This window comes from Brassica napus, chromosome C6 (genome assembly GCF_020379485.1).
Source record: "Brassica napus cultivar Da-Ae chromosome C6, Da-Ae, whole genome shotgun sequence".
In the NCBI taxonomy this organism is placed as follows: domain Eukaryota; kingdom Viridiplantae; phylum Streptophyta; class Magnoliopsida; order Brassicales; family Brassicaceae; genus Brassica; species Brassica napus.
The window spans coordinates 23,517,164-23,529,178 of NC_063449.1; the positions used below are offsets into that span (position 1 = coordinate 23,517,164).

The 12,015-nt window shown below is 38.7% G+C and overlaps 2 protein-coding genes across 2 annotated transcripts; both read left to right on the forward strand.

Annotated features, from left to right (window-relative positions):
• Positions 1-4,971: 4,971 nt before the first annotated feature.
• On the forward strand, positions 4,972-6,789 carry LOC106366727 (ORM1-like protein 3). Its single transcript, XM_048761016.1, has 3 exons — positions 4,972-5,380; positions 5,483-5,631; positions 6,307-6,789. The coding sequence occupies exons 1-3, from the start codon at positions 5,204-5,206 to the stop codon at positions 6,443-6,445; spliced, it is 465 nt and encodes a 154-aa protein (XP_048616973.1). The 5' UTR covers positions 4,972-5,203; the 3' UTR covers positions 6,446-6,789.
• Positions 6,790-8,195: 1,406 nt separating this feature from the next.
• LOC106366726 (WD repeat-containing protein 44) lies at positions 8,196-11,248 on the forward strand. The gene is made up of 6 exons (XM_013806388.3): positions 8,196-8,492; positions 8,586-9,656; positions 9,749-9,842; positions 9,927-10,136; positions 10,225-10,416; positions 10,491-11,248. The coding sequence occupies exons 2-6, from the start codon at positions 8,604-8,606 to the stop codon at positions 11,030-11,032; spliced, it is 2,091 nt and encodes a 696-aa protein (XP_013661842.2). The 5' UTR covers positions 8,196-8,492; positions 8,586-8,603; the 3' UTR covers positions 11,033-11,248.
• Positions 11,249-12,015: the final 767 nt, after the last annotated feature.

A 12,015-nucleotide genomic window follows, 5' to 3' on the forward strand; every position in this document is an offset into this window, starting at 1 on the left:
GGAATCGATCAACCATGTATTCTTCGAATGTCCTCCTGCAATTCAGACATGGGTTCTTTCAAAGATTCCAACAAATCCAGCTATATTTCCAACAAGCTCTCTCTTTGTGAACATGGATCATCTCTTTTGGAGAATTGTTCCACAGATGGAGGATCATAAGTTTGCATGGATACTATGGTATATATGGAAAGGAAGAAATAATAAAGTTTTTAGTAATCTGGATGTGGATCCGTTGGATACCCTTAAACTGGCAGAAACAGAATCAAATCTCTGGGCTGAGGCACAAATACTGACTGATCACAAGAAGATTCCACAGGTAGAGGCTACGATTCTTCCGTCAATTCCAGGAAGATGGTGTTTTACGGATGGTTCCTGGAAAGAGAATGAGATTTTTTCAGGTCAAGGATGGTACATTACTCTAGAAGGATTTGAGGGTTTGATGGGTGCAAGGAATGTTCGGGCTTCCTTTACTCCTCTTCATGCGGAGATGGAAGCTTTATTATGGGCAATGGAATGTATGAAAAACTTACGACAATTCCAGGTTACGTTGCAAACGGATTGTTCTTAATTGGTGAAGATGGTTTCAGAACCAGAAGAATGACCAGCATTTGCAAGTTATTTGGAAGATATAAACAATCTGAAAGAGAGTTTTTTCCGAGCAGAGATTATCTATGTACCAAGAACGCAGAGCAAGAAGGCGGATAGCTTAGCCCGCAGTGCTAGGAAGAAAACGTCTTTTATAGTACACATGGATCAAGATCCTCTAGTTTGGTTCACAGAGTCAATATGAGTCTGTAAAGTTGATGACAAAAAAAAAGTAAGTCTCATTTAATAAATATTCAAATTAAAAGAAAAAAAAATATATATATATATATATATTTAATATCGTTTAAATTAAACTATATACCATATAAAATATAAAAATATTTGAATTTCGAAATTTGTATTGATTTGTTTAAAAAAAAAATTATAAATTACTAAAACTATTAAAAGTCTAATACTGATTTTTTTTATAATGAATTAAAAATTTTTTTATGAAAAATAGAAATGATTATAAAACCAAATGAATTATGAAGCTTCATTTAATAAATAGTTATATTAAAAATATACTATAAAACTATTTTAATATCATTTAAATTCAGTTATATCATATAAAATATATATAAAATAGATAAAAGTGATTGTTTGGATTTATTTATTATAAAATGATTTTAAATCAATAACGATTGCTTAATTTATATGCCGAAGCCAATTTATTTATATACATAATATTTACTGATTTCTAAATTTTCAATGTATATTTATTATATTATTATTTGATAATATCTAACTAACTTAAATAAATAATAAAACATAAAAATATTTGTATACACAATATTTATCTTATTTTTATCAAACATACCGTATTTATCTTCTTAACGGCTTAACCTAGTCTATTACTTATTTATTTTCTTGGATATTGGATAGGCCTATCAAGATGGCAAGAGAAAAGCCCAAATAACACATTGAGTGGTAGTTTATTAACCGGTGAGAAGTGAAGTTGAGGAGATGATTATCGTTTATTTGATGTGGGGACCAGATGTAACTGAAGGAAACCGCACTCTCCGTATCAAATTATGTGATGTGCGTCGTGCTATTTCTTTTTTTTTTTTATCAAATCGAACCCATCCAATGCGCCAAAAAAGATTGAGAGTATTAAGGAGGAACTTGAGAAGGCCAATACCAACGAAACCGTTACGAGTGAAGAACTTATAAATCTCAAGTGGAATCTCTGTACAGCCTTTAGGGAAGAGGAACTCTATAGGAGACAAAAGAGCCGTGCTCTGTGGCTAAAAGATGGAGATAGAAATACGAAGTTCTTTCATGCTATCACCAAACAAAGACGAGCCCGGAATCGTATAACAAAACTGAAAAAAACCCGGCGGTGGCGGGGCAGAGAGCGAAGAGAAGATCGAGGAGGTTGCTACTGAGTATTTCCAAAACCTCTTCTCCTCATCGGAAACGAGTGACTTCGAGGAAGCGCTCCGGTATATTTCCGTGAAAATTACTCCAGCCATGAATGTGATTCTAACGCAGAACCCATCCGATGATGAAATCAAGAAAGCCATTGACAACATAAATCCAGACAAGGCGCCGGGTCCAGATGGTATGACGAGTCTTTTCTATCAGAGTTTTTGGGAGGTTACGGCGACAGAGATAATTTCGATGGTTAGAAACTTCATTGATTCAAGCGCCTTCGACCCACGAATAAACCAGACGAATATTTACCTCATACCCAAGACAGAAAGGCCGCAAGAAATGGCGGAGTTCCGGCCTATTAGTCTATGCAATGTTAGCTATAAGATAATCTCAAAAATATTATGCTCTCGTCTGAAAAAACTACTCCCGAAGCTGATCTCGGATACTCAATCCGCCTTTGTGGCGAAAAGACTCATATCAGATATATTCTGCTGGCGCTAGAATCTTTCCATGCCCTACGTACTAATCCTATGTGCAAGGCAAAATTTGTGGCAATCAAGACGGATATGAGTAAAGCTTATGACCGGGTTGAATGAAATTTCCTTGAAGCTCTACTACTAAAAATGGGTTTTGCTGAGACTTGGATCTCTTGGATTCGATGGTGTGTATCCTCGGTTTCATACCAGATTCTGGTAAATGGTGAACCAAAAGGGAATATACAACCATCTCGAAGTTTACGCCAAGGTGATTCTATGTCGCCGTTTCTCTTTATCTTATTGACTGAAGCTCTCACCTCACAGCTAAAAGGTGCAGAAGAAGAGGGAAGAATATCAGGTCTAAAAATCGCTAGAGCTAGTCCTGCAGTATTGCATCTCCTTTTCGCAGACGGCAGTTTTTTCTTCTGTAAAGCTGATGTCCAGCAATGTGCTGAGTTGATGAGGATCATAAAACTTTATGGGAGGGCATCGGGGCATCAATTAAACCCCGGAAAATCATCTATCTTGTTTGGTAGTAAAGTATACCAGGACCTTAAAAGAACTCTTAAGCAAACTCTAGGTATACAAAAGGAAGGGGTATGGGAATGTATCTCGGGCTACCGGAGAAAATTTGTGGATCCAAACGCCAAGTTTTTGCTTTCATCAGGGATCGATTAAATGACCGAATCAACTCCTGGTCGACAAGACTCTTATCTAAAGGCGGCAAGGAAGTATTATTAAAATCAGTAGCACAAGCCATGCCGACGTACGTAATGTCTTGCTTCCTCTTGCCGAAGGAGATCATAAATAAACTTCAATGTGCAATAGCGAAGTTTTGGTGGAGTACGAAAGCAAATAATAGAGGTCTTCATTGGATAGCTTGGAAAAAAAATATGTTTTGTCTTTCGACAAAGGGGGATTAGGCTTCAAAGACCTACATGACTTCAATCTGGCCTTGTTAGCCAAGCAACTTTGGAGGCTCCTCCATCACCCTAATTCTCTACTAGCTCGTGTCCTGAAAGGAAGATATTTCCGGCATTGGAGCCCTATGGAAGTCAAATCGTCTAACTCTCCATCCTACGGATAGAGAAGTATTCTAGCGGCACAAGATCTCTTACGAGAAGGTTTGAAAAAGACGATAGGATCAGGAAGCAGTACATGGGTGTGGCTAGACCCGTGGATCCCGACATCCCCACCACGACCAGCTTTAGACACGGGTGTTTATCGTGACCAAGATCTTCTGGTTAGTCATCTTATTGACGAGAACTCGAAGCAGTGGAGAATGGATATCCTTGAGGCATTGATAGACCCATGCGACATCCCGTTAATATAGAGTATACGACCAAGCTATAATGGCAAAGCGGACGGCTTCTGCTGGACTTACACGAGATCAGGTCAATACACTGTCAAGTCCGGTTATGAGCTACCGTCACAATTGAAGAAAGAAAAGAATGCATATCAAGTCGCCGAACCAAGCACGACCGCCCTTAAAGCCATGATATGGAAGCTGAAGACATCTCGGAAGATCAAACACTTCTTGTGGCAAGCTCTATCAGACTGCATATCGACCTGCAGTAGGCTGGCTGATAGACACTGCGAGACTGAGCGGCTGTGCCCAAGATGTGGAAACGAAGAAGAAACGGTCAACCACTGCCTGTTCTTGTGCCCTCCTGCTCTCCAGACCTGGGCCTTATCGGACATACCGTCATCTCCGGGCTCATTCCCGAGTGTTTCTCTTGTTAACAATTTTGACTATCTACTCCTCCGAGAAAAAAATTTGGGTACTCCTACCACTGCGCTGGCCCGCTTTCCATGGATCATGTGGTTCATCTGGAAAGCACGCAATGAGAAAGTCTTTAATGGTAAGGACATCCCAGCTCCGGATACCGTTTGTCATGCAACTCGAGAAGAAAAAGAATGGTGGATTGCACAAATACTATCACCACATAAAGCGCAAACGACAACTACCAGTATAGATGCTTTGAATGATTCACCATTCCCTCGATGCCAAGTGGACGCATCCTGGGTGACAAATTCAAACATCTTTGGAGGTGGATTTGTATTTGATTTCGAGCCAGGTTCCCATACCCACGGCTCTTTCAGGATGAACCAAGTTTCTTCCCCACTTCATGCAAAGTTTAATATCTTGTTTTGTGCAATGAAAAAATCTTTGCGACTAGGTTATATATCGATGTCTTTCGAATCGGATTGTATACAGCTGGTAAAGCTGAAACATGAAGAAGAAGATTGGCCAAGTTTGGCTTTAGAATGGAATGAGTTCACTTTTTTGGTCTCTAAGTTTAATGTCTTTTCCATTTCGTTTATTAAGCGTATTCATAATGTAAGAGCCGACCTCCTTGCTAAAGGGACTCGTATTCGGAATTCTATTTTATCCTATGTAAACTCTTTTGATTCCGACGTGGTTAGTCCCAGAAACTAACCTCTTCGTCCTGAAACAATAAAACAAGGTGTTTTCCTTTAACAAAAAAAGATTATCGTTATTTATTTAGACATTTAATAGGCTAAAGGTCGGCGAACCACCTATCCCACCAAACCTTATTTTATTTAATGGGCTTGAATGAGAAGTGGAATAAAAGGTGCCTGAAAGGAGCCATTTAATTCTTTTTTTTTGAGCAACATCTAATTCTTTCTAAACTAAATTAAATTGAGCCTAAAACTTGTTAAACGACACGGAAAAGAGAGAGAGAGAGAGAGAGAGGAGCCATTTGGGTTATTCCAATCCTCATCATCTCCTACGGTGAAAAAGGATGTACGTGAGGGCGCTTCCGACAACAGATGTGAACCGGAACACGGAGTGGTTCACGTATCCTGGCGTTTGGACCACTTACATAATAATCCTCTTCTTCTCGTGGCTTCTCGTTCTCTCCGTCTTCCACTGCTCCCCTGGCATGGCCTGGACCATCGTCCACCTCGCCCATTTCACCGTACACTTCTTTTCATTCAATATCGAGATCTGTCTCCCTCCCTCTCTTGTTAGATCAGATTCAATGAATCGTGTTATTTCTTTGTTGAATTCAAAAAAAAAGGTGACGTATCATTCGTTCCACTGGAAGAAGGGAACACCGTTTGGGGATGATCAAGGGATCTACAACAGGCTGACTTGGTGGGAACAGATTGACAACGGCAAGCAGCTCACTCGCAACCGCAAGTTCCTCACCGTTGTTCCCATCGTCTTGTAAGCTCCCCCTCTCCTTTCAATCCTGACTCTATTAAGTTGAGTTGCATACAGGAATGTGTTGTTTCACCAGCTTCATTAGCTTTAGAATTGATTAATGGATAGCTCTTCTTTTTATTTTAAAAAAAACTATTGCTTTGCATTATTATTCTTCTCCTAGATTAGATCCAATGGATAAGACTAGAGATGCTCTGTTGCTGTCTCTTTGGTAGTTTCCTTTGATAGATATGATCCTTGTATGCCCATCTTGTGCTTTGTCTCCTCCTATCAATATTCCAATTTTGTAAAAAGAGATGCTTTCTTTCTTACCAGAGAGCTTAATGATATGCCTCTTAATTTTACAGTTATCAGCGGTTGTTTTCACAATCTCATTGGCATTCATCATTACACGCAGGATTGTATTTGACATGAAAATTATTTCCAAATATACATCAGAGTCAAGACTTTATTTTGATTTTCTGATTCTTTACTTGAGCTTCAAACATGTTTCCTTACCTGTCTTCGAATCTGTTCACTGATTCCCTCTTATTGTTGAATCTACTTTCTTATTCTTCTTTAGGTAATGCACAAGATTTATATTATTTTCTTTCTTTTTGCATCCCAGGGTTTCTCTTTTAATGTTCTTCAGGCATGAATGATATAAGAGATTGTCTGAAAGAAATCTGATGCATGCAGGTACTTGATTGCTTCTCACACAACAGACTATCAACATCCAATGCTGTTCCTCAACACATTGGCCGTCTTTGTAATGGTGGTTGCGAAATTCCCGCACATGCACAAGGTCCGCATATTTGGAATCAATGGAGACCAGTGAAGGAAGCCTTAACAAGACTAAGCCTAAAAAGGGTATGTGTATAATGCCAGACAAGTAGATTTTGGAAGCTGGAATACAATTACAAAAGAAAAATGCCATTGTCACTCGCATTTGATTGGTTCCCAACCGCATGTGTTACTCTCATTCCATGGCATCTATACTGTTTCTTTGGGGCTGCTTCTAATCAAATTTCTTTCTTTCTTTCTTTTTTGGTCTCTCTGTTTCTTATTTGGTTTAGCGAGGAAATCTAGGATTTGGATGATTAGTTTGGGTAAGAAAGGGTCTTTGGAATGTATGCAACTCTTCGTCATTTTTTTTTATATATAAAGATTATTCATTATTAATATTGGAATAGAGAGATTGTACAGTTTGTCGGTTCAAAGTGATATATCTCCCTCTTATTTATCACTCTGGTGAAGCAACACAGAGAAGGAATGAAGAGCTTAATTACAAATACGGCCAATGGATGACCAAATATAGTTCTCCGAATACCATTTATTAAGTTATATTCGGTCGATCATTTCAGGTTCCAAGAGGAACCGTGATAATCGACTGATCATAGTTAACATGGAAATATAAATACTCACGTGCGCGAACCCCTTTCATAAAGAAATTTGTATGGACACATAAAAGTTTCTCGAAATCAAACATAATGAGAACACATCAAACAGGTTCCTAAAGATATAAAAATAAAATAACTCCAATTTGAATGCTGACCAGTCTACGGACTCCTCAATCATCTATGTTGCCCACGACTACTATAACGTCTTCATCTATCACTAGGCATTATTTAATAATAAAACGATGACTAAATTGGAAAAAACACGACTGAGATTAGGAGTAGGCATGAATCAATTTTTCATGTATTCGTAATCTGATCCGTTTTGTTCGGATAATCAATTATTTCGATCCAATTCAATTTGTAGTTAGTCAGATATCCGATTTGTTTGGTACAAATGAAAAAACTTAAAAATAAAAGTCCATAATAATATTAATAATATTTTATTATAAAAATATTGTAAAACTTACAAAAAAATATAATATTTCTATAACTTATGTATCCGTTCTTATAATATGAATGATTTTCTTTTGTATTTATATGGATATTGAATATTAACATTTGTTTTATTTCATAAACTATATTTAGATTTTTGGTTTAAATCAAAATAGATAATGAGTTAGAATAAAAATTTACAGATATTTTTCCAATCATAAATAAGAGGAAAATCAAAACTAAGAAATGAAGATGTCAATTTCAAAGCATAGAGGAGAAAAGTAAAAGGAGATAAATGAGCACAAGATAACCGATCTGCTTTGGTCTAGTGGGTCTAGTGGTATAGGAGCTCCAGCTGGAGTGCCTGCATCTGGGTTCGAATTTTGGCCACTGCAGAATTTACATATGGGCTGCAGCACCCGAGACCGAAGACCGTTACACGGTGAGCCACATGGTGACGTTTTGGCAGCGTCCATGCTCACTTCGGTCTCTAGTCTGGACCACTTCGATTGGACCAGGATACTCGGTTAGCAAAAAAAAAAAAAAAAAAAAAAAAAAAATGAGCACAAGATTAATGAAATGAAAGTAGGATTAGAAAAGGCAAGTAAGTTGCGCAAGTGCAGACAGACGATGCAAGTTGACTTGTGATTAGTTGCCGACGACTATTTCAAAAAATAATTATTTTCTAAAATAAATTAACAAAAAAGAGAGAGAGAGAGAGAGAGAGAGAAGAAAAAGACAAAAAGGAAAGGATCTTTGTTCCTTTCTTTCCTTGTTTCTTCTTCGTATAATCGAAGAAAGCTCTGACATTTCCAAAAATCTCGCCTCTCCAAATTTCTTTCCTGAAAAATAAAAATCAAAACCTATTTCTTTCAGTTTATGTAGCGAGGAGATGTGAAGAGTCCTTTACACTCAAAGAGCGCGAAACCTTGAATCGATGCAAAGGTTTCATAGTCTTAACAACAAACCAAAAAAAAAAAAACTCATTCCTTTCCATAATTAGAAGGGAGTTCAGAATTTGATTCTCCAAAAAGGTTTTAATTTGGTCGACATGTAAGTACAATCTCTCTCTCTCTCTTTGTGTTTGTTTCAGAGAACCGTTTCTAGATTTGCTGAATTTTGACTCTTTTTTTTTTGGGGAGGCAGAAGAAGAAGCTGGTGGTGATGGGGAGCGAGGAAGAAGATGACTGGTTCTCCGATGCACGGGAAGAGGTATCCGATTGCAACTCCCAAGTGGAAGAAGAAGATGAATTTGTTCAAGCAACAGGCGATTTAGACCTCTGGACCATGAATCCTGACAGCGTTACTAACCGTCGTCACAAGTTTTTCCAATCTATGGGTTTCAGTTTCAAAAAGAGAGACGATGTTATCGTTCCCGTCTCCCAACCATTGAACTCCGTCTCTGAGGAGGAGGAGGAGAAGTTGTTGAGGAATGTATCTATCTCCTCTCAGTCAGATACATCCTCTGTTTCATCCTTGTCTCGTTTCAGAGGAGGACGGTTTTTGGATCGGGCCAAGCACATTGATGATCGTATTTTCCTGACCAGAGATTGTTCCAGTAATAGCAGCAGCATTGCTAACGAGGGACTGAGCGAGTCTGGTTCCAGTAGTAGTAGATCCGCAGATTTACAGAGCTCTCCGTCTAGTCGCTACGAGGATTCGCCTAAGAAGGGAGGCGCTAAAGGGTGGTTGAAGAAGTTAGGTGTCTTAACTCATCTTCTCGACGTTGACGGTGACAGTGATGAATCTTCTCTTGGATCGTCGACAAGGAGACAACTCACTCGAGTCCAGTCTTTCAAGAAGCAGTTCAAGGAGCTCTCGTCTCTATGCGTAGGACAAGAGTTCTCAGCGCATGATGGATCCATTGTAGTCATGAAGTTTTCTCACGATGGCAACTACTTAGCCACCGCTGGTGAGGACTGCGTTGTGCGAGTGTGGACCATCGGGGAAGAAGAGAGGAGAGACAGTTTGTTTGAAGTGGCTGACTCTGATTCCACCTCTAACTGTGTTTACTTTGGGATGAATGACGAGTCGCAGATTGAGCCGTTAAACATTGAGAACGAGAAAGTCGAAAAGAGTAGAAGACTGTTGAGGAAGAAGTCAGAGTCGACCTGCGCCGTGTTGCCTTCGAAGGTCTTTACTATATCTGAAACCCCTCAGCATGAGTTCCGGGGACATGCTGGTGAAATCTTGGATCTTTCCTGGTCGGACAAAGGGGTAAGTAGACTAATTCAATTTTCACACCCCTTCTGTGTTCTTTTAATTTTTTTTTTTAAATAAGAACTAACAACTTGTGAATGTGCTTGCAGTTTCTACTATCATCATCAGTGGACGAGACTGTTCGTTTATGGCGAGTTGGCTCTTCTGATGAATGCCTCGGAGTTTTCTCTCATAAAAGTTTTGGTAAAGTTTCTTTCCTTATCTGTTTTGTCTTCTTGCTTATTTGGTATGTCTGTCTTTAACCCTCTTTTTCTCCTCTCCTTACAGTGACTTGTGTGGCATTCAATCCTGTGGATGACAATTACTTTATAAGCGGATCGACTGATGGGAAAGTCCGTATTTGGGATGCCTCTAGTGTCAGGGTTGTTGACTATACAGATGTAAAAGAGATTGTTACAGCTTTGTGCTACCGCCCTGATGCTAAAGGTGTAGTTGTAGGTTCCATGACTGGAGATTGTCTCTTTTACCATACTATTGGTAATTGTGTTTTCTTACCAAAGATCATCTATATATATGTTTTTTATTTATTTATGCATCATCCTTTTGAACGTCTCTCTCTCCTCAGATAATCAGCTGGAACTGGATAGAGAGATCAGTATACATGGGGGGATGAAGAAGAATAAGAAGAAGGTTCCTAGCAAAAGAATCACTGGTTTTCAGTTTTTCCCCGGTGATTCAGACAAATTAATGGTCACTTCTGCTGATTCTCAAATCCGAATAATCTCTGGAGTTGATACCATCTGCAAGCTTAAGAAAGGTTTTAATCATATTTACTTTCTCTTCTGAGGTGAATGCTTTTGTGAGTTTTTTTGAAACTGTATTTTTTTGCAGCTTCAAGTCTTAGGACAACCCTGAGCCCAACCTCTGCTTTGTTCACATCGGATGGGAAACACATTGTGTCAACAATAGAGGACTCAGGCATTCATGTTTGGGACTACTCTCAACCCAACAAGAAAGCTGCTTCTCCTCAGAAACCCAAAACTATCAAGTCTTATGAGGGATTTCTCTCAGACAACGTCTCTGTTGCCATACCTTGGCTAGGCCAGGGTAAAGAGGAGGACAGTGTCTGCAGTTTCATTGCTGATTTGGACAAGAAGTTTGCTCATTTGCCGTTGCCAGTGAGGGACTGTTTCTCTCAAGTGAAAGGAGCGACAACTTGGCCGGAAGAGAAGCTAGGAGTAGTAGCAGGTTCCGCTGCAGCAGCCATCTCAGCTACAGCCAGCAGCAGATTCAAGCTGAGGCTACTGAGGAGCGTCTGCCAGAACGTCAACAACACTTGTACGCCTCACCTGTGGGGCCTAGTGATTGTGACAGCAACTTGGGACGGTAGGATCAGAGTGTTCCATAACTACGGTTTACCAATTCGGGTCTGAAGAGAGAGTGTGTATACATTTGCAAGTGTTGGTGTAGAATTATTTGATTTGATTTGATTTAGGAGCTCACTTAAACCTTAAAAGAGCATGAGCTAAAGTGGGTCTCTTTGTATTGGTTCTATTTGTATAGAGGTGTGACGGATTAGTATTATTGTGTTTGTAAAAACACTGGGAATTAATATGAAAATACCACCACTCTTAACCGTGGTTTGAATTTGTCAGTATCATTAAGATGAACAAGAGACAAGAATGCGGGGTTTTTTGTTTCCTCTAACTGAAGAATGGTTCTTCATTATGCATCAACAAACAAGAATCGGCTCATATGAAAATCTGCACAAGCTGAGTTTAAAGTATTCAAGCAGAACAGCAACACACTTAAAAAAACCAACGGCAGTCCAGTGGCGCTTGAGGGAATAAACTCAATACGGTGAACCCTGGTTCGAACCCCGCTGGCCACACGGATATGGACTATTGTTTTCGGCTCATTTGAATGCCCAGGAAATGGTCTATCCGTGGACTGTACCTCCACCCGGAAGTTAGGTCTGTGTCTTTAATAAATCCGGGTTTAACCATTTTTTAGCCCAAAAAAAAAAACAACACTTAAAAACCACACAAAAAGCAAACCGTTTGACAATCAGAATAATTGTTCTTTCAAATATGAATGTAATTCTCACATTTTTTAAGTAAATACTAGGTGTTGTGCCCGCATAGCATAACTATTTTACAAAATTTAAATATACATTATTTATTTTAAAATCATCACTTTTTTCAATTATATTGTTTCCAACTATATTTTAGGAAAATTTCCAAAAAAATAAGCATGTATGGATTTATTTTTGGCTCATTCCTAAAAGGTCTCGTTTTAAGAGTTGGACTTCTTATTATATATATATCTTATATATTAAAACAGAAGTCACAACTTTGATTCAAGTGCAATATTTTTAAAAATGGACCTAATGGACCTATTCCTAGAAAGTCATGTT